The following is a 20,363-nucleotide window of genomic DNA, read 5'->3' on the forward strand; positions in this document are numbered from 1 at the left end:
AAATATTTTATAGATTAATTTTTCCATAGATTTTCTAGATTATAATTATTTTAAAAGTGGGTAGGTAGCTGAAGATTTCGATCCTTTTCCGGCTGGACACGTAACTGCAAAAGCCAGACTTGCCTAGAAAGTAACTAAATTATTTTAAAGTAAAGCCACGTAAACGTTTCTAATTTATTATTCAATTTAATTTAAATGAAGTGCCAATTATAGATAAACTAAGGTAAGCATTTTTATCATATTTTGTGGTCTATTGTACTGTACACGTGTCCTGCAGATTCATTTTAATTCATGTAAATTTGTATGTTTTGTTAATATTTTCAACATATTTTTAGTAACTCACTTTCATGTGTACTTTAAATGACAAATTTAAACAAAAAAACTATTTTCAAGATAATCTCACACGGGTCTAGGTCTGCCTATACGCTCCGGATCGCTAACATTAGATTTTATTTTTGCTTAAAAAGCTCTTACGATCTCTCGCTCGTACATATGTCGTTTCCAAGTTCAATCCCAACTACCTACCTACCTTTTATAATTACTAAAAACTTGTTACTAATTTTTTGAACATTATTGCAATTCATCCACTTGGATATAGTTAGTTTGAAATATCCCGTAGGAACTTTTTGATTTTACGGAATGCAGTTTGCATCTCTGTGTAAAATTTCATGAAAATTGGTTAAATAAATAGGCCGTGAAAATGTTCTTACCTAATGACCGGACGCCTCGATAAACAGACTGCCACACTTTCGCATTTGTAATATTAGTATGGATGATCAGCTTGTATTTCTTTGTAGGATGACGCTCTCAGTAGTGATTTTTATCTCGTGGCTCACCATGTGTTCGGCGCAATTCGTCGACGAGATGCAGACTTACGAGTCGGAGTGTCTCGTGGAGGGAGCCTTTACCTGCTTGGCGGGAGGTTGCGTGCCGCAGGAGAAGTACTGCGACGGGAACTACGATTGTGAAGATGGAAGCGATGAGAATTTTTGCGGTAAGTTGATAAATAAGGTCACAGGGAGCCGCTGGATTCAGGTGGCGCAAGACCGTGTCGTGTGTAAGTCCCTACATACAAGAGACTTATGTCCACACTAATGAGGTGCAACCGTAACGACCGTGCGACTGCAACCGTGCGGTTTCGTACACTCGAGTCGTCGATACACTCGGATGCTAGCTCACGTTGTGTATTAATGGACTAATTAAGTCACATGTTTCGTAATATACTTAAGTACTATTATTTGTTTCAGTAAACCACCGTCCCGACGAACAGTACTGCAACGACACACACCAGTTCCTATGCGCTGACAGTCGCAAGTGTCTGCCCAGCGCTTGGGTATGCAACGATGAGATCGACTGTTCAGACGGCAGCGACGAGGCTAACTGTCCGACTGCAGTTGTTGTGGATGTTGCAAACGTAAGAACATTTTGACTATCATCATCATTGTTCCGACGTAGGTACAGTATTGCAACGATATACACCTGCTGCGCGATTGCGGCAGAATAACATCTACAATGTCACGATCACACGACTGAAAACCGAAAGGTCGACGGTTCAAACCTCGCCCGTTGCACTATTGTCGTACCTACTCCTAGCACAAGCTTGACGCTTAGTTGGAGAGGTAAAGGGAATATTAGTCATTTAACATAGCTAATATTCTTTTTAAAAAAAAAAAAAAAAAATGTCACGATCACAATCACCTCTGATCGGTGGACGCTCGCTCACTATTGGCTACAGCCTACAATGCATTGTTGCAACAAGAGCCGCACAAATTCAGCCAATCAGAACAATAATTGAGATTGTAATAATGATTGCTGCTGGTTTTTCGAAATTGACTTACAGTCATCGACATAGGAATACGTTGTACTACGTAGTAGTACTTGCAAATTGTTTGCCTACAGTTCATGTGCACTGACAGGTGCAAGTGTCTGCCACTTGCGGCTGTCAGTGCAGAGGAACTGGGTGTATACTTGTATAGCGCTTAGGTGTGCAACGCAAATGCGTTTGGAGCTTCATAATAATTCAAAGTTTTAATTAAAGCTATCAATTTTAAAACAAAAATGACCTTCCCACTGTTCCATTTAGTTACTTGATGATAGTTTGGGCTAAGTATGTCTAAATAATCTTTTATTATTTTAGCCGGTGTGCAAAGGATTCCAATGTGATGGCAAAAGGTGTATTTCGAAACTGTGGACGTGCGACGGCTATTACGATTGTAATGACAAAACCGATGAAGATGTCAATCACACCTGTCGTAAGTTCTACATATTGTGCATGGACCATTATAGCTGTTATCTGTTGAGTTATTGCAAACATCCGAACTGAGTCATAAACATTACGATTAAAGGGTTATGATAATGACAATGCTGCAGAACTCTGGGAGTCGTTATAGGAATTAGTGATATAACGAATATTCGCATTAACATTTGCGGATATTCGCACATTTTTGCACATTCGCATTCGCATTCGTACCGCCTGACAGTCGATTCAATTTTTTAAATTTTTTTCTTCGTAAGAACCATCCTCGTACTTCAAGGAATATTATAAAAAAAGAATTAGTGAAATCGGTTCAGCTGTTCTCGAGATTTGCGATCAGTGATATACTTATGAAAATGTCCACACTCCACACTTATTTTATTTTCATGCAATGCACGCGCGTTCATGTTCTATTTTTAAACTTTCAAAAAAGTCCTTTTTCACGCCCAACCAGCAAAGCTAAAACTTTTTCACGGTTTATGGAAACGATTTTACGCCCAAAAGCTGCCACGTACTCTTATTATTTTCAGGCCATGCACAACATAATACCTTGCACGACTTTGACCTGCGCGATGTATCAAACTGTGCGTACAGGGGAAGATATACTTGTCCAGACAAGTCATATTGCTTGTCACAGGAACACATGTGCGATGGAATGAACGACTGCAAGGACGGTGGTGACGAGGGCGCGTTTTGTAAGCATTGTGAGTAATAAAACACTAAAGTTACGTTCTGTTCTGTAGATACCTATGTAATTTAATATAATATCCTTCATCTGTATTAAATGCGAGTGGCAAAAGTGTGTCTCAAACTGAAAAGTGATAAAACTTTGTTATAGCTGAGCTCGTTTCCTTTAAAAAAAATCTGTATCCTGTTTTCTGTATTTTCAGTACATTTAACTAGTTATTTAGTGATACGGTAAAGAAATAAAAATAAATCTAGAACTTTGCTTAGGTATCTATTTTCTTTGCCTATTTATACCAAGAAAATAGTAGGTACTCTGTGAATATCATAATATAAGGGCCCAAATTATCCTAATGTGCCCAGGGCCTACAATAGGTTAAAGACGGCCATGGGTACATCTCTAGACTAGTAGGTATAATATAGTGATCTGTGACAAATTACTTGTTATTGGTCTGTGCCACTGCCGACTGCGTGGTGTTTTGTCAGTCTATATTACTTTACAACATAGAGTAAAGTAATACTGCTTTACAAGTTTACTTACTCTATGGTGATTCGTGTTTTGGTTTTGTGTTTTGAACTTTTATTTCCTTTTGAAATTATTGTTTTAAGCGTGGTGGTGATTATTTCTCACTCTTGTTATACATGCAGTTTTGTGCTTTTTCGAAGTATCTCACAAATAATTGAGTGTTAAGAACTTAAAATTTAACGCCTTTGTTTTATTTCTAAATAACATTAAACTTTGCATAAACATAATGCCTCGTCCTCATCGGTACACTTTATCGGAATACAATGACATGGTCCAAATTTACGAGGAATGCCAGCAAGACGCGAAGGCAGCGCTAAAAACATACAAGGACAAGTATGGCGCTACTCGAAAGTGTCCTGGAAGCGTGCACATTATTCAACAAGCACTACAAAAGGTGCGAAAACCCCCGCAGCACGACAGCGATGCTTCTGATCAATCAGAACCGATGCAGAGCGATGATTCAGGAGACGATTGGTTGGATGAGCTAAGTGGTGACGACGTCCCGAACGTATTTTGTTCGCGAAAGAAGGCTGGCTGGCCTAAGGTTGGTAAAGTTACAAAAACTGTGCAAACATCGTCCTCACGACTTCCAAAAGCCCAAATAATGACCAGTAATAATCCAACTAGAGAAAAGTTTTGCCATTGGATACTTAATAAGGTATCTGAAGACCCCAACTTTCTTTCCAATATTATGTGGACGGGCGAGAGTAACTTTACAGTCAACCATGTCCAGCCTGCAGCAAACCGATACTATTGGGGTCATGCTCCACCAACTGTATGGCCAGAAGATTCAGCTCCTACTTACGTGCACGTCTGGGCCGCAATTCACCAAAACGAAGTGATCGGGCCCATATTTATAAATGGAAATTTAAATGCAACAAAGTTCTTGGATTTACTTAGCGGCCCTGTTGATGACTATGTAGATCAGCTACCATTAGATGCGAGGAAGCTGTTGTGGGTTCAATTAAATGGGCTGCCAGCGCATTCCGCCCCTGCAGTGAGGAAACGAATGATGGAGATGTTTGGAGAACAGTGGATAGGTCGTTACGGTCCATGCAAATGGCCAGCCAAGTCCGCGGACCTGTCTCCCCTAGAACTGTTCCTTTGGAAGTTTATTAAAGATGAAACATACGCCAAACGAACGAAGGATTGTGCAGAGGAACTCAAAAAAAGAATCATGGCCGCCTTTGATAAGTTGAAAAAGTTGATAGTGAAAAGTGACTTTCTGAATAAAGAAAGAAATAAAGTCTTGAAAAAATACAAGATTAGCATTGGACAGCAGGATTAAGAAAGAGACATTAAAAAAACGAAACTAATTGCATTGCTGCAGCTGTAAATAATTACACTTCCATTCATGATCAAAAAAACTTTGTTTGCTTTAATTTTTCTTTAATTTTTTTGTATTCTAAGTAATTTGAATAAGAATGAAAAAGTTGAAATGTTTATTGTAAGTCTTTAATTTTGGAATCCTCAATGACACTCCTCATGGGCTGGAATTTAGAAGGTAGTTTTTTAAAATCTACTATTAATTAATAATTACAACCTGGGTATCTTTAAAGCGAGTGAATGGGTACCTGTTAGGTAAACGCGTCCCAACTTAGGCCACATCATCACTTTCCATCAGATGTGATGGTGGTCAAGCGTTTGCCTATAATGAATTTAAAAAAAAGATTCGCCATAAAGTACTCTAGTTATCCTACATGATGCTGGAACACCCTTCCAGCATTAATTTTCCCCTCCAATTACAATATGGGTACCTTCAAGTCAAGAGTGAATAGGCATCTTCTAGGCAAGCGCGCTCCATCTTGGGCTGTATCATCACTTGCCGCCAGGTCTGATTGCTGCCAAGCGCTAGTCTATAAATTAAAAAGAACTGAAATAAATAAAGTTTGATTTTTGATTTGTACTATTTCAGGGCATACCATGTGCGACAACTTTACATGTCCTCAAAACACATACTGCAGGCGTCAAACTACTGGTGCTACCTGCATCTGTGAAGACAATTACATGAGATACAACTCCACGAGCAAACTGTGTGAAGAGACCGACACCTGTGCAGGAGAAAAGCCCGTGTGCTCACACATGTGCGTGAGCAAAGGGGACCACTACAAGTGTGTGTGTGATCATGGCTACATACATGACATGATGGAATATTTGTGCTTTGCACCAGGTAAGTCTTTCTTCTTTCCTTCTTGAATCAATTTCTGCTGCATACATCTATGGAGTCTACCGATGGCCGATGGGGCAGACGTGTTCTGGAGTGGAGACCGCGTATCAGCAGGCGCAGTGTGGGACGACCTCCAACCCGCTGGACTGACGACCTTAAGAAGATAGCGGGAAGTGGGTGGATGAGGAAGGCGAAATCAAAAACGATTACGCATAAAAATTATTAAAAACCAGATGATGCCCGCGACTTCGTCCGCGTGGATTTAGCTTTTTAAAAATCCTGTGGGAACTCTTCAATTTTCCGGGATGAAAAGTAGCTTATGTCCTTCCCCGGGATGTAAGCTATCTCTGTACCAATTTTCGTTAAAATCGATTGAACGGTTGAGCCGTGAAAAGCTAGCAGACAGACAGACAGACAGACACACTTTCGCATTTATAATATTAAGTATGGATTTGTTTTAGAATGTACAAGTATAGGCCCTTTCATATGATACCTACTTTGAAAATTGAAAATACTAATTTTTGACAATGAACACATTTTAATTTTATTTCTATGATTGAACCACAAATTCACGGTTTTCGTAATTTTTTCCTTACCTGTGCTATAAGACATAGGATCAGGAAAGTCAAGTACGTAGGTCGGTACTTGCCTTTCATGATTCTATGTAAACGGGAAGTACCTACCCTATAGGTTTCTTGATAGACACGACAGACAGACAGACAATGAAGTTATCCTAAGTGTTCCTTTTTTCCTTTTGAGGTATGGAATCCTAAAAATGTTAGAAAAGCACACGTGCTTGCATAAATCATTAGGTATTTTTATTTTTCCCTGTTTTAGATCCAGAAGCCCTTTTATTCTTCAACACGCGCAATGATATCAGATATGTGTCGGTTAAATCGAAACACCAAGTCATCGCAGTAACAGGAGTCAAACAGGTATGAAATGCGACACATTTTCTTCTTCTTCTTCTTCGCTCTGGGCTGGTTTCTGCACTTAAACGTTTCCGTCTGTTGTGCGTGCATTGCCCCTCCGCAATGAAGTCTTCAAATGCGACACATTTGAAACAAACCTGAATTAAATCACTACCCATCTATACTAATATTATAAAGAGGTAATGTCGTTAAGTTTGTTTGTAGGCGGTAATCTCTGGAACTACTGAACCTATTTTGAAAATTCTTTCACCAATAGAAAGCTACATTATTCCTGAGTGACATAGGCTATATTATATACACGCGGGCGAAGCCGCGGGGACCAGCTAGTATATTATAAATGCGAAAGTGTGTTTGTTTGTTTATTGGATTGTTGGTTTGTCCTTCAATCACGTCGCAACGGAGCCACGGATCGACGTGATTTTTTGCAAAGGTATAGTTAAAAACCTGGAGAGTGACAGAGTTAGCTTACGTCCCGAGCATAGGCTTCTTTTTAAATTTTAAAGTTTTTTATTTAGTTAGGTAACTAAACTTTAATATTTCTCATTCTATTCAGTTCTATCATTAGAACAAGGTTTCTTTCCTATCAGTTTGTTGTAATCTAACTCCTCAATACATAATCCTCCCAAAATATTATATAGGTACCTACCTACATATAAGTCCCGCAAATTGCTAATGCGCGTGCCGCCAGTTTAGTGACGTCAGCACTAGACTGAAGTTTCGAGCTGATGGTACATTTTTATTTCGGCTGACGTCAAAATGACGTCATTTCGATGTTAATGAGACATGGTTCCAGCGCAATTGCAATTTGCGGGACTTATACCTACATTTAATTTTATTTCGGACGCCATTTTGGATTAGATTTTTTCTTTAGTGTACCTATTGGTATTCTTAAACCTGTTCATTTGATACCCATGTTGAAGGGATAGAAAAAAGTAACCCGCCATTTTGTGGTGGTTGGCCATCTTGGATTTGAACGTTTTTCATAGTGTACAGTATTCTACTAGCTAAGCCATCATAAGTAGATAAATATCATATTTTGATACCCATAAAATTTATGTAGGTAGTTTGAAAAAAAAGCCTCAATAGCTCAACGGTTAAAGGAGTAGACTGAAAACCGAAAGTTCGGCAGTTGAAACTCCGCCCGTTGCACTATTGTCGTACCTACTCCAAGCACAAGCTTGACGCTTAGTTGGAGGGGAAAGGGGAATATTAGTCATTTAACATGGCTAATATTCTTTTAAAATAAATTAGCTTTATGATTGGGTTGAACAAAACTGTGTGATCCGCGATTTTGTGGCGGCGGCCATCTTAGATTTACAACGATACGGAATATACACAATTGTATTTTCATCAGAACTACAGAAATCGGTTAAACGTACAGACACGTTTTATAATATTGGTATGAATAATATTAAATTCTGTCGTGCAGGCCCACTCGGTGTCTTACGACGGCTCCTACCTGTATTGGGTGGAGACTGCGCAAGGGCATCAGGCTATAATGAGGGCGAGACTAGATGATGTTAAGGACTCTAAACAGGTAAAATTATAATATGGAAGGTTATAGAAAAACAGTTTTTTAATTTTTTTAATGACTAAAACATACTAGACAAACTAGTACATACAACCCGTCGGAAATATCTGAGAACCTGGCTTAGTGACGTCTTGAAACGCGCTTGCGTTGGCACCGGTACCGGATAGGCGAAAACGGACGAGCTGCGGGGTAGCGCGAGGGGAAACGCAATCGAGCGAGGTGCTCAGATATTTCCGACGAGTTGTATTATATCCTATTCATATAGTGCTAATTACAATACCCAAATTCTACACTAAACTGTAATTTTGTTTTGTTTTAAAGCTGTCAATTTATTGACAGGTCTAAAACCAATGCCCCCTTTTTTAACAGGGATAACATGCAAATAGTACTCGATTAGGCTGTTCTTTTTTACGGTAGATTAAGATGTGTCAATTTAGTTTAATCTAGGATTTGCCAGAATTTATCAGAATTAACGCCGTGAATACTAACTGGTTTCTAATTGTTTCATAGAAAAAAAGCTAGTTAATGGAGTGTTTTGGATGAAAGGCATTCAGAACCAATGGTAGATGCATCCGACGATTCGAAAGTACTTGTGAAAGTTTACTTGAATAAAAAAGATATATTATTATTACCAGGTTATAGCAGCTCTAGGCCTAGAAGACCCAGGCGACATAGCAATAGACTACCTAGCGGACAACATATACTTCGGTGACGCGAAACGCGGCGTCATATCGGCGTGTCGCTCAGATGGGTCGGTGTGCACCACGCTGCGTACTGACGCCAGGCATCCGCGGTTCGTCACCCTGGACCCGAGGCAAGGGTGAGTGAAGTGACAGCGAAACATTATTGAACAGACAAGTTATATATATTTAGGTTCAGTATATTATTATATAGTATAGTAAAATGTATTGTGTGCCTTGGGAAAATATTACCCAGAGTGTGTCTCAGTATTAGTTCAATGTAAATTGCAAGTTTACCTCTCTTACAGAGAATTACTTACTTGATTTTATTTTATTTTATTCGTTTTTGTTCTGATTGCCGAGGAGACTCTGTGGCCATCGAGGTGCTAAAAAAATGCTAATTTACGATACATTTGACAGCGCATTTTTTGCGCAAAATTTCAGCCAGCGCGCAAATGCAGCCAGTATTCTTGGCACCGTTCCACCCGGGCATGATTTGTACAGTAACTAAATAAGGCTAGCTTTAAGTTTGATTTTAACATTAAAAAAAATACACTGGAAAGAATATATTATGTGGAATGTTTGTTCCAATAGTTGTTCAAACATTTACCCAATGTTTTTTCTGTTGTAGCAAAATGTACTGGGTGGATTGGTACGACCGGGAGGTAATCATGCAGGCCAACATGGACGGCTCGGGCGCTTCAGTGCTGGTCGACAACTTGAGCTCCGTGGCCACCGGCTTGGCGTTGGACGCGCCCAACGGAAGATTGTATTACGTGGATCAAACTATCAAAGTTGTCAGACTCGACGATAAGAGGGTTTATGTGAGTCGAATTATTTATTTTTTAACCGACTTCCAAAAAGGAGGCGGTTCTCAATTCGGCCCGTTTCTTTTTTTTTATGCATGTACCTACCTACATCGATTTTTTTGAGGTTTCTGGACCGATTTGCAAAATTATTTTTTTCTCCTGAACGTTTTATATGCAGTTTGTGATTCTGTGCCACTTGGGTCAAATAGTCTTTTTTTATTTTCGTCAGTTCGTCAGCATTGATTTAGATTAAAACTTACGAATAAAAAAATCTACAAAGTACCTATCTAGGGATAATCATTTAATGTGCTAGGAAGAATCGTGGGTTTTCTCTGAATAAAAAGTTTACTATGCCTATTATCTAGAATGCAAGTTGTATACACCTAACAAAAGCAAGCTAAGCATTGTTTATGAAGTGCGCTGCATATTTGATTTTTGTCTCGCTCATTCATATGGATGCAATGCCCTGTCAGTGTGGTGCGTTTCATTGCCTTCGGGACATAATGTCATCTAGCTTCAAAGGTTTTTTATAAATAAAATAGCAAGCAAACGAGCAGGCGGGTCACCTGATACCGATTACCGGCGCCCATGAACATTTGCAGCACCAGACGAACCGCCAATGCATTGCCCGGAATTTCAGGAATTGTTTGATGTTTGTTTGATGATGTTTGCAAAAATGAGCAGGCAATTTTCGTGACGGCTATAATTCGCACCACGCACTTTTTTAGTCTTTCTTCGAGGAGCCTTTCCACCATCCATACTCGCTGGCCGTGTTCGAGAGCACGGTGTTCTGGAGCGACTTCACGTCCAACACGATACAAACGGCCGACAAGATCCACGGCACCAACATCAAGCGAAACATTCTGCTCGGATTGGACGTGCCGGTATTCGGTGAGTAAACCAGTAGAGTTTCTTCGAGGAGCCTTTCCACCATCCATACTCGCTGGCCGTGTTCGAGAGCACGGTGTTCTGGAGCGACTTCACGTCCAACACGATACAGACGGCCGACAAGATCCACGGCACCAACATCAAGCGAAACATTCTGCTCGGATTGGACGTGCCGGTATTCGGTGAGTAAACCAGTAGAGTTTCTTCGAGGAGCCTTTCCACCATCCATACTCGCTGGCAGTGTTCGAGAGCACGGTGTTCTGGAGCGACTTCACGTCCAACACGATACAGACGGCCGACAAGATCCACGGCACCAACATCAAGCGAAACATTCTGCTCGGATTGGACGTGCCGGTATTCGGTGAGTAAACTATTAGTTTCTTCTCAGTAGGAACGGCATCCCGAACCGTAACAGCTTTTTTGACAATTCTAAAGTACTTGTAAAAGTTTATTTTATTTAAACAAAGTGATCCTATAAGGGTTCCCTTCTTCCTTTTGAGGTACGGAATCCTAAAAATACCTCTCTATTCTATTCTTTAGACTGCCTGCATGACATATGTATACTCAGCCAGTATAATTGAATTTTGTTGGTTATAGACATGCACATCTATCATCCATCTCTGATGAACAAGACCGCAAGCAACCCTTGCTCCAAGCACGACTGCACTCTCTGCCTGCTCGCCTCCAACACGAGCCACGTCTGCGCCTGCCCCGACGATATGCAGATGGTTGACGGTCGCTGCCAACGTGAGTTCTGAACATACTCTTGCTCCATACAAGATTACATTCTGTTTCTCAGTATTCCCAATAAGTCAGATTTGAGTCGAATACCAGGAACGATACAGAAGTTGTGATCATTATTGTGATAATCACGAGGATTCCGGTGACACAGCGCTAGTAGCATAGATAAGCACGTGTTTTTTATGGCTTTGTGAAAGTTTTTGAGTGTGTGTGAGTGTGAATGAGTAACACTAATTCTCACTCACACTGTGTGGATGTGCATGGATGGTGCCGGTGTGGCAATAGTATAGTACGTGACAGGTCGTGATGGCAATCGGGGAGGACGCCCCGCACACCCGCGCTAACCCGGTGCGGGCGAGCGCGAAGGACTTGCGTGTGTGCGGGACGTCCCCCGCCTCATACCCCGATTGCCATCTCGACCTGTCGCGTACTTTAAATATGAATTCATTTCTCGAGCTATATGATACACACAACATTATGTTATTATAAGTCCCGCAAATTGCTAATGCCCGTGGCCGCCATTTTAGTGACATCAGCACTAGACTGAAGTTTCGAGCTGATGTATATTTTTACTTAAATATACGTCAAATGACGTCAAGATGACGTCATTTCGATGTTAATGAGACATGGTTCCAGCGCAATAGCAATTGACGGGACTTACACAAAGTATACATTTTCACAGATATCCCAGGCTATCGGCCCCAGTACCTCATAGTGGGATCAGGTTCGACGTTCACCCGGGTGTACTACAACCGTATCGGCAACCCCGAGACCCACGGCACCAACCTCGACATCGGCAGGGTACAAGCTATGGCTTATGACTCCATTAGAGGTAAGTTTTTCTAGAAGTAATAGCATCAGGCACTTTATTAAAACTCCAGAATCCAATAACCAATTTATTACAAAACCATTTTACAAGCCCACCATACAATAATAAACCCCGAACTACCTATCAAAACCATCGATCTAGCTCTGGCCATAGACTAAGTAATCTGGCGGGCTGTCAATCCATAATGTCCCTAAACTAATCTATTACAACAGTTTTGGTTCTATTATAAATACTATCTGTCCCGGCTTACTCACGTGTGTAGTCGACGTTAGCCCGACTAGTTACTAGACGTTAGCTAGACTTACTCACGTGTGTAGACGACGTTAGCTAGACTAGTAGACAACGGGCTCTACGGGCAGCGGCACGTGCGTCCCGCAGTCAAAACCGCGGCGCGTGCGCGGACGGACTCCCTTGAAAAAGGACCCCGGATGGGTTCGAAACTAGTCGGGCTAACGTCGACTACACACGTGAGTAAGCCGGGACAGATAGTATTTATAATGGAAATCACTCACGGTAGTTTAAACGCTAAAATAGTTTTGGTTCTCATTATTCAGTCAAAATTATTGGGTTATTCTTAGTTAAAAAAAAGAAAGGTAAGAAATTTGTAGTAGTCTGGAGTTGGCAAGTTGGTGACGCCCTGTGCATCGCAATCCGCAGAGCACCTAAAGCTGTTAGGTCCTGTACGCCGAGGCAGATTATCCCTAAGGCAAACTAGAGGCACGTGCCTAGGGGCACGAGGTTACGACGGGGCGCGTGCGATCCTGTAGACTGTAGAGTTCCATTACCTGGGGGGCGATTATGTATCTCGCGACATGCGTAAATCTCGCGATCATTGCTGTCAAACGTTAGAGAGATACAGCAATAGCCACAAAGCAAAATAAGAAGAAGAGAGACAGCAAATGAACTGTCAGATTGCTACTGCTGTCGCGTTGCTGTCGCTACTGCAACTTTTTACGTAATCACCCTGCGGGCCTACCTAATTATCCCTACTAAGTACTAAGTAATCTTATCTTGGAGTTACCGAAACTGCCTCTTCTTTAATATAGCGAAGTGTCACGTGATGTTCTTCATTCGTTCACATAAATAGTATAATCACCAACAACCAGCAACGCAATGATACGATTCCTCGTTCTTTTGAAATTAGTTAGTAAAAATTTTAATATGGCTGTTAGAGGGGCGCCTATGAGGTGCTTGCATAGGGCGCTCTCGACATTTAATCCGCCTCTGCCTGCACGGCTGCATCATATCTCTCTACAGTCTTGTTGGATTGTTGTCCCACCGGGCTATGAGAGTGGGGGAATCGTCCTGTGTTTGTATAGTGTGTACATACTTGTGTACTTCAATACCTCCTCTGAAATTGGGTAGCCTCCATTGGAATTGGCTGCCGTGGTCGAAATTTGATGAGGACATTTATGTTTTATTGTTTATTTTGCCTTATCTTTCCAGACGCCCTGTACGTGTACGACAGTCAGCGCAAAGCCATCAGCCATATCAATATGAGTGACTTTACGCTGGGAGTCACTGAGCTCCTGCTGTATAAGGGATTGGAAAACGTCGTCGATATGGATTATGGTGAGTCCTCCCTAGTCCTGTTCTGGTCACTGTTTAGGATTGCAGGCGGTTCAGATTGCCTACAGCTTCTGCGGGTTCAGGAACACTCACCGACCTTGTTTTCCTGGTTCATGGCGCTCCAGCGTTGGGATTATCCAGGATTAATAAATTAAAAGCACAACAGCTTTAAAACACGTCCATTTTATTTCAGTCCCAGTGATGAGAGAGCGAGAGAGGAGATATAATTTACAGATTATATACAATCATGTAGACACAAAGTTTAGTTATGTTAGAATACTAAACAGTCACTTATAAGTATGTTATTTCGACGAGGAAACCAACAGAGGAATTTGGCTAGGTGGGGCAGCTTTTGGGAAACTGAGTCGTCTTATCGTTAATTCTTCAACGCCTTTAGATGAAAGTATTTAACCAATTTGACCTTCCAGTCCTCATATATGATGCTAAAACATGGACACTGACTAACAGTGTCATCCATAAATTCAAAATTACTCAGCGAGCTATGAAGAGGGCTATGTTAAGATTTTCTCTGGGAGATGAGATCCGAAATGCTGATAATGTTGATGACAACATTAACATTGATGTTATAAGGCCGGCTTTTGGTCAAGATTAAAGCAGTCCAACTTCTGTATGCCCGTACTAGTATTTTATATTCTGTGTCATTGTTTAGATTTCGTGTCGGACACTCTATACGTGTTGGACGCTGGTCGGCGCGTCATAGAGGTGGTGTCGCTGCGGAACAAGCATGCTGCGCTCTTGTACACCTTCAGAGACCAGGAGATCCCGCTCAGCTTCTGTGTCATGTCGGACTATGGGTGAGCTTGCAGATATTCTATTACAGTTCTTGCAATTCACGAAGGCAAGTGGACTTACGTCGGATATACGGGCATTGCGTAAGTGTGCGTGCATGTCGGACCAACCAGTCGCGAGCAAACGCTCTCAAACGCACACATTCAGTGTACGTTTCTTATACCGATACGACTTAAACACAAGCATGAGCCACTCGCCTTCGTTAATTGCAAGAACTGTACTGTTAAATTGTACAGGATCTCCAATTTTCCCCCTTTTTTGTCACAAGACAGTGGCTTATCGGAGAAATGCTGCAGTGAGCTGGCATCTTCTCAAGATGGAAATCATTAAGAGCCCGCTTTCATCAAAGCGACAACTCGTTGGCATGTGAGCCTAATATAGTGCTGTTTCCATAGATGATGGAAAAAACGTTATCTTTACGGTGTTGGGGTGAGGTGAGGTTAGAGGGTTACGCACTTCGCCCCGAGACAGGCAGAGTGAATGAATTTTGCTTTAGATACAAGATTTTGTAGTCAAAAACGGAAAGTGAAAATTTCAAATCGACGTTTGGGATCACGCCTATTTTTGATAAAAGAAATATTTTTTTAAAACAAACTAAAAACTTGAAATGATGATGAAGTAAAGTGTGACATGAAGTTGTTAATTTTCCAATTTTATTCAAGTTTCTTATACACGTAGTTTATTTACCCACGAAATTGCCGCAAAATTTGCCCTAAAACAGAGATTTTTTCAAGGGCCACAACTTTTGAAATAAATACAATTTTACTATATTAATTGTTTTAAGACATAGATAATGAAGAGATTAATCAATATATGGCTTAATTATAGATCTAGAACAACAAAGAGTATAGAATAATAGGCGTAATACGTTTGTATGGGGACGCGTGTAAAGTGCCCCGTAAACGTTTAAACATGTTTGTCAAACACGCTATCAATCAAATTTGCTAAACATATAGTTTGTTTGACAAAAGCATTAATAAAGCGACCGCAGACGTTCAAATAATTTGACAAGCACGCAATATTTGACAAACATGTTTGACCGTTTACCCCCGGGGGGCACTTAAGAAGGGCCACCTTAAATACTATACTTAATTCACAGGCGAATGCTGGTGGCAGTTTTGGAGAGCGAGGAAAACAATAGGGTCCACATCGACAGTATGGGACTGGATGGCTCCAACAGGGAGCATCTACTGGTGAACAATGTTGTGGGTGAGTAGAAAATACTGGACTTTTCAAATTTATAGTTCTTAATGCATTTTTTAAGTAAAAGTACATTGCCTTCAGTGTTTTTTTGTCATAATAAAAAATTGGTAAGCATTACTTTTTATTACCTCTATGAGCTGCACCCCAATGCTTGTGAGGTAGGACAGGTTGCGATTGGATTTCTTGAATCACCTTCCCTCAACTCGCGCCCTAGCCCCTACCTTGCGAGCCGTCTCAGTGAAACGGCGTACCTATAGCGTCATCATCATCATGATCTGCAATGAACCAAAAACTTAATTTGCTGTAATCTGCTGAAATAGGTCGAATCTGTATGATGCAACATGCAGCATACGAAATGCACCGCCCGCCCTCCCACTGCTAACCATGCAGGAAAAGCAGCCACTCGGCAAGCAATACGCACCACCACCACGCAGCACCACACAAATCCCAAAACACACTCGACGCACGTTTCGCCTCGACACCGGAGCATCCTCAGGGGATGTAGACCTTACAATGCACAATTGCAAAACATCATCATACATCATCATGATCAATACATCGCCGGCTCACTACATAGCATGAGTCTCCTCTTAGAGTGAGAAGGATTTTGGTCATAGTCTACCACGCTGGCCACGTGCGGATTGGTGTCTACCAACACCTTTGAAAACATTATGGAGAACTCTCAAGCATGCAGGTTTCCTTCACCGTTAAAGCAAGTGATATTTAATTAATTAAAACGCACATAACTCCGCAAAGTAAGAGGTGCGTGCCCGGGATCGAACCTCCGACCTCCGATTAGAAGGCGGACGTCCTAACCACCAGGACCTATAGCGTAACAGTCTTTAAATGTATCGCAGGACCAAACGTCCGGCTGCGGTACTCGCCAGAGATGAACGTCGTGTACGTCGCAGACGATGGGAACAGCGTCATTGATGTCATCCATCCTGAAGGTAACACACATATAAATTAATTTTTATACAAAATGATTGTGTTTTGTGAACATTTATAGTGAGAATACACAGGAATAAGGTTTTTTATCCAGTACGAGTAAAAATTAAAAAAAAACTTTTTTTGACGAAGATTATAAATATTATAGGTTTTTATTACAATTCTATAAGAGAAGAAACATATTTTTTATATCTAATTTACAATTAATTTAGTTTTTAGTTTTAGTTTCAATGGTTTAAGTAAATTTTTAAGATGTTCACTTTTAGATTAGTATCTTTTAGTTAGTATTTAACATTAGACATAGTTTATTTATTAATAAAATTAAATATTTACAAAGTAAAAAAAATTGTGTTGTAATATGTAGTAGTTATAACATTAATTTGTGTTTCAGGCACAGGAAGAGAGATGTTCAGTGAGGTGCTGACTCGCGTGGCTAGCTTGGCAGTGAGCGACACGCGCGTGTTCTGGACGGACAGACGCTCTGCCCGCCTCTACTGGGCCAACGTGCACGAAGCTGCCCGCAACGTGCACCAGACACGTCGGATGGAGCTCTGTGAGTAGTTCTCCTGACCAAACTGGGGTCAAAGCAGGCAGTCTCAACGGAGACTTACCAGCTCTTCAGGAAATAGTGTACACTGTCTATTCCTCTACTTTTGAATTCTGATGTGATGGCAATACGACGCAATCGCAGAGAGATCAGGCGCAAGAGGCTCTTTGCACGGCGTTGTAACATCGCGAGCTTTTTACTCTGGGTACGCTGCTGACATTTTTTTAATGGAAACCCCTAGTGGGTAATTTTTTGCCTAGTGCCGGTCTCAGGGCCTGACGAATTGACGATGCCATGGCCGAATAAGCGGATGCTATTCGGCCATTATACATTTACAGGAGAGGAGCACGTTCAACATACAATATACGCTATTCAACAGCTAAGTTTCATTCTGTAAAGTGGTTAATTTAAGTATTTTTTCACAGCTACATTGCCAAATTCAACTACACATTCTAGCAACCACCTTCCACCTCTGAATCCAAGAACCTCTACCATCAGCATAAATGTCTGTCCACCCTGTTCTCACATTACTATGTGTTATCCCTCCATTTGCTTCATAATACTAATTTATCCATCATGTAGACATATGTATCGTGGTCCCTTGGCTTCCTCAACTATTTAGCAGCTCTATTTCAGCGTTTAAACTATCGTGAGTGATTTCCATTATATATAATATCTCTCACCCGGCTATACTCACGTGTTTAGTCGACGTTGGCCCGACTAGTTTCGAACCCATCCGGGGTCCTTTTTCAAAGGGAGTCAGTTCGCGCACACGCCGCGCGCGCTGCTGCCCGCACACACAGATTATTTCGTTTAATTTGGTCAGCATTTAATTTTTTTGTTTTTTTGCAGCAATATTCCCAAACGAAACCCACCTGCATGTCCTAACAACCACCCTCCCCCCAGACTCCAAAAACCCCTACCGTCAGCACAAATGTTTCCAACCACCCACCCCGTGCTCCCACATATGCGTCCAATCCCCCCATTTGCCTCACAACACTAATGTGTCCACCATGGGGTATACCTGCCGGTGTCCCCCCGGCTTCCTCACGTTCGACCGTTGCATGGAGTTTTTGGAGTGCCACAGGGATGAGTTCTTCTGCCATAGGAGTGTGGAATGTTTCCCGGCGAACAAGAAATGTGATGGTGTGAAGGACTGCAAGTTTGGGGAGGACGAAGAACGATGTGGAGGTAACACATATTTAAAATGACAATGGTAGTGATTCTGAGCACACCTAAATTTTAGAGTATTCGTATCCTCTTCTAACTAATGTAATATGAAAAGGACAGACACAGTTTGACAGTTTTAAATTTTATTTAGAGCTGTCAAACCGCGTGACTTTAGCTGCCAGTCACGAGCCTTAAGTGTTTGTTTATTGGTTTGTCCTTCAATCACGTCACAACGGAGCAACGGATCGACGTGATTTTATGCATGGGTACAGTTTTAAAGACCTGGAGAGTTACATAGGCAGGCTACTTTTTATCCCGGAAAATCAAAGAATTCCCACAGGATTTTTTAAAATGTAAATCCACACGTACGAAGTCGCGGGCATCAGCAAGTAATAAATAACTGAGGATGTTTCACTATTATATGTTTGTCGTTTGCAGATACACAACAATACACAACACAAAGTCCGCCAACGTGTCCGACAGATAAGACCAATTGCCATGGCACATGCATTCCGAAAAATCATGCGTGCAACGATGATATTACGTTAAGTAAGTTCTGTGATCACACATCTTACAGTTAATAAATATATCGTGCACTTGTGATCAAATGTAAATACAGATTTTTTCAAAACAAGAGTTTATAAGCTCTGAATGACAAGTATTTTGACAAATTTTCTCATAATTTTCGTCAGTGTTTGAAAAATTTAAATTTATATGCACAGTCGATTCAAATTTTTAAAAAAATTCTCTCCGTAAGAACGATCCTCGTACTTCAAGGAATATTATATATATAATAAATATTATATATATAATAAATATTAAAGGTATATTATATATATAAGAATTAGCGAAATCGGTTCAGCTGTTCTCGAGATTTGCGATGAGCAACACATTGATTCATTTTTATATTATAAAGATAGGTGATACAGGATACGCCATAAAAAGTTTCAAGCCGCTTGATTCGCCAATCACCAATTGATAGATCGAATAGCAAACTATCTAGTTATTTTGGAATACTATCATGACATTTATTGAAAGTGTGCGCCAGATTGCGTCAGCTTATGCCCGCTTTACACAGTGAATCTATGATGGATCTTTGAAAAAATAAATAAAATAAAAACCACCTTTGCTACCCTAAGCATTATCCCTTTGTGTAAGTAAGTAAGTTATATTGCAGAATCCGTCGTCCCGGAATTCAAACCACTACAATGTGATCCTGAAGAGTTCCGATGCTCGGACAACTCGGTATGCATCGAGCGCTCACTAACATGCGACGGCCATGCTGACTGCGTTGACCGCTCCGATGAACATCCCGACGCGTGTAACGTCCGATCCTGTTTCGACACCGAATTCATGTAAGTTTAACTCTATCATCTTCATTTCAGCTTGTGGACGTCCACTGTTGGGAATTGGACCTTTCGTACCATACCGTAATTACCATACTTGATCTTTGGACGAGTAATGTCCTCGTCCAGTCACTTTATCCATCACCCTCTATACTAAAACATCTTCATTCTAGAACTTTCTGACTCATGGAAGTAGGTCTTATTTCGAAATTATTTTCAAGGTTTCTTCTAACATACCCCTTTTCATAACCACTGAACTGAAACTTGTTACCGACATCGAGAGCTCACAGAAATGCAACGGCCATTCTGACTGCGTGACGGCTCCGATGAATATCCTGATGCTTGGAACATCAGATCCTGTTTCCACAAATCCACACAAAATTATCTCAAAATCAAGCCAAATAAATGAGATAAACATTCGTAATTTTCTGTCAGGTGTGCAACGGGCTCTTGTATCCCGATTTCATGGCAATGCGATAACAATGAAGATTGCGCTGATGGCTCAGATGAGGTTGGTTGTGGTAAGTTCAAAATTTCTGAATAAATTATTGAAACAGTTTGATAAACCTCCCATACTTAGATGTACATAAAACGCTGGATAAATGCAAAAATGTGTCTTATTTTATTACATTTTCCCGACTCAATCGATGCTCATCCTGGAGACGTGTATAGGATACTTTAATTCCAGTTAAACAGTTATTTTCTGACACTCATAAGGTCATTGATCAC

The 20,363-nt window shown here is 40.9% G+C and overlaps 2 protein-coding genes across 2 annotated transcripts in view; one reads left to right on the plus strand and one right to left on the minus strand.

Annotated features, from left to right (window-relative positions):
* Positions 1–67: 67 nt before the first annotated feature.
* LOC117983941 (vitellogenin receptor Yl-like) overlaps positions 68–20,363 on the plus strand; it is a 31,841-nt gene continuing 11,545 nt past the window's right edge. The window contains exons 1-22 of the mRNA XM_069499820.1: positions 68–223; positions 798–994; positions 1,248–1,414; positions 2,138–2,252; positions 2,785–2,958; positions 5,380–5,634; positions 6,469–6,566; positions 7,993–8,100; positions 8,730–8,914; positions 9,406–9,598; positions 10,312–10,474; positions 11,069–11,218; positions 11,895–12,044; positions 13,488–13,613; positions 14,281–14,425; positions 15,520–15,629; positions 16,481–16,573; positions 16,963–17,124; positions 17,971–18,309; positions 18,727–18,837; positions 19,466–19,643; positions 20,070–20,155. Of these exons, the coding sequence (XP_069355921.1) occupies positions 799–994; positions 1,248–1,414; positions 2,138–2,252; positions 2,785–2,958; positions 5,380–5,634; positions 6,469–6,566; positions 7,993–8,100; positions 8,730–8,914; positions 9,406–9,598; positions 10,312–10,474; positions 11,069–11,218; positions 11,895–12,044; positions 13,488–13,613; positions 14,281–14,425; positions 15,520–15,629; positions 16,481–16,573; positions 16,963–17,124; positions 17,971–18,309; positions 18,727–18,837; positions 19,466–19,643; positions 20,070–20,155 (3,304 nt within the window). The 5' untranslated portion in view covers positions 68–223; position 798. The remainder of the gene's footprint in view (positions 224–797; positions 995–1,247; positions 1,415–2,137; positions 2,253–2,784; positions 2,959–5,379; positions 5,635–6,468; positions 6,567–7,992; positions 8,101–8,729; positions 8,915–9,405; positions 9,599–10,311; positions 10,475–11,068; positions 11,219–11,894; positions 12,045–13,487; positions 13,614–14,280; positions 14,426–15,519; positions 15,630–16,480; positions 16,574–16,962; positions 17,125–17,970; positions 18,310–18,726; positions 18,838–19,465; positions 19,644–20,069; positions 20,156–20,363) is intronic.
* The window catches only part of LOC138402586 (uncharacterized), a 217,198-nt gene continuing 209,272 nt past the window's right edge, over positions 12,438–20,363 (minus strand). The window contains exon 2 of the mRNA XM_069499767.1: positions 12,438–12,447. The gene's annotated coding sequence lies outside the window, so the exon portion shown is untranslated. The remainder of the gene's footprint in view (positions 12,448–20,363) is intronic.

Source organism: Maniola hyperantus, chromosome 7 (assembly GCF_902806685.2).
Source record: "Maniola hyperantus chromosome 7, iAphHyp1.2, whole genome shotgun sequence".
NCBI lineage: Eukaryota > Metazoa > Arthropoda > Insecta > Lepidoptera > Nymphalidae > Maniola > Maniola hyperantus.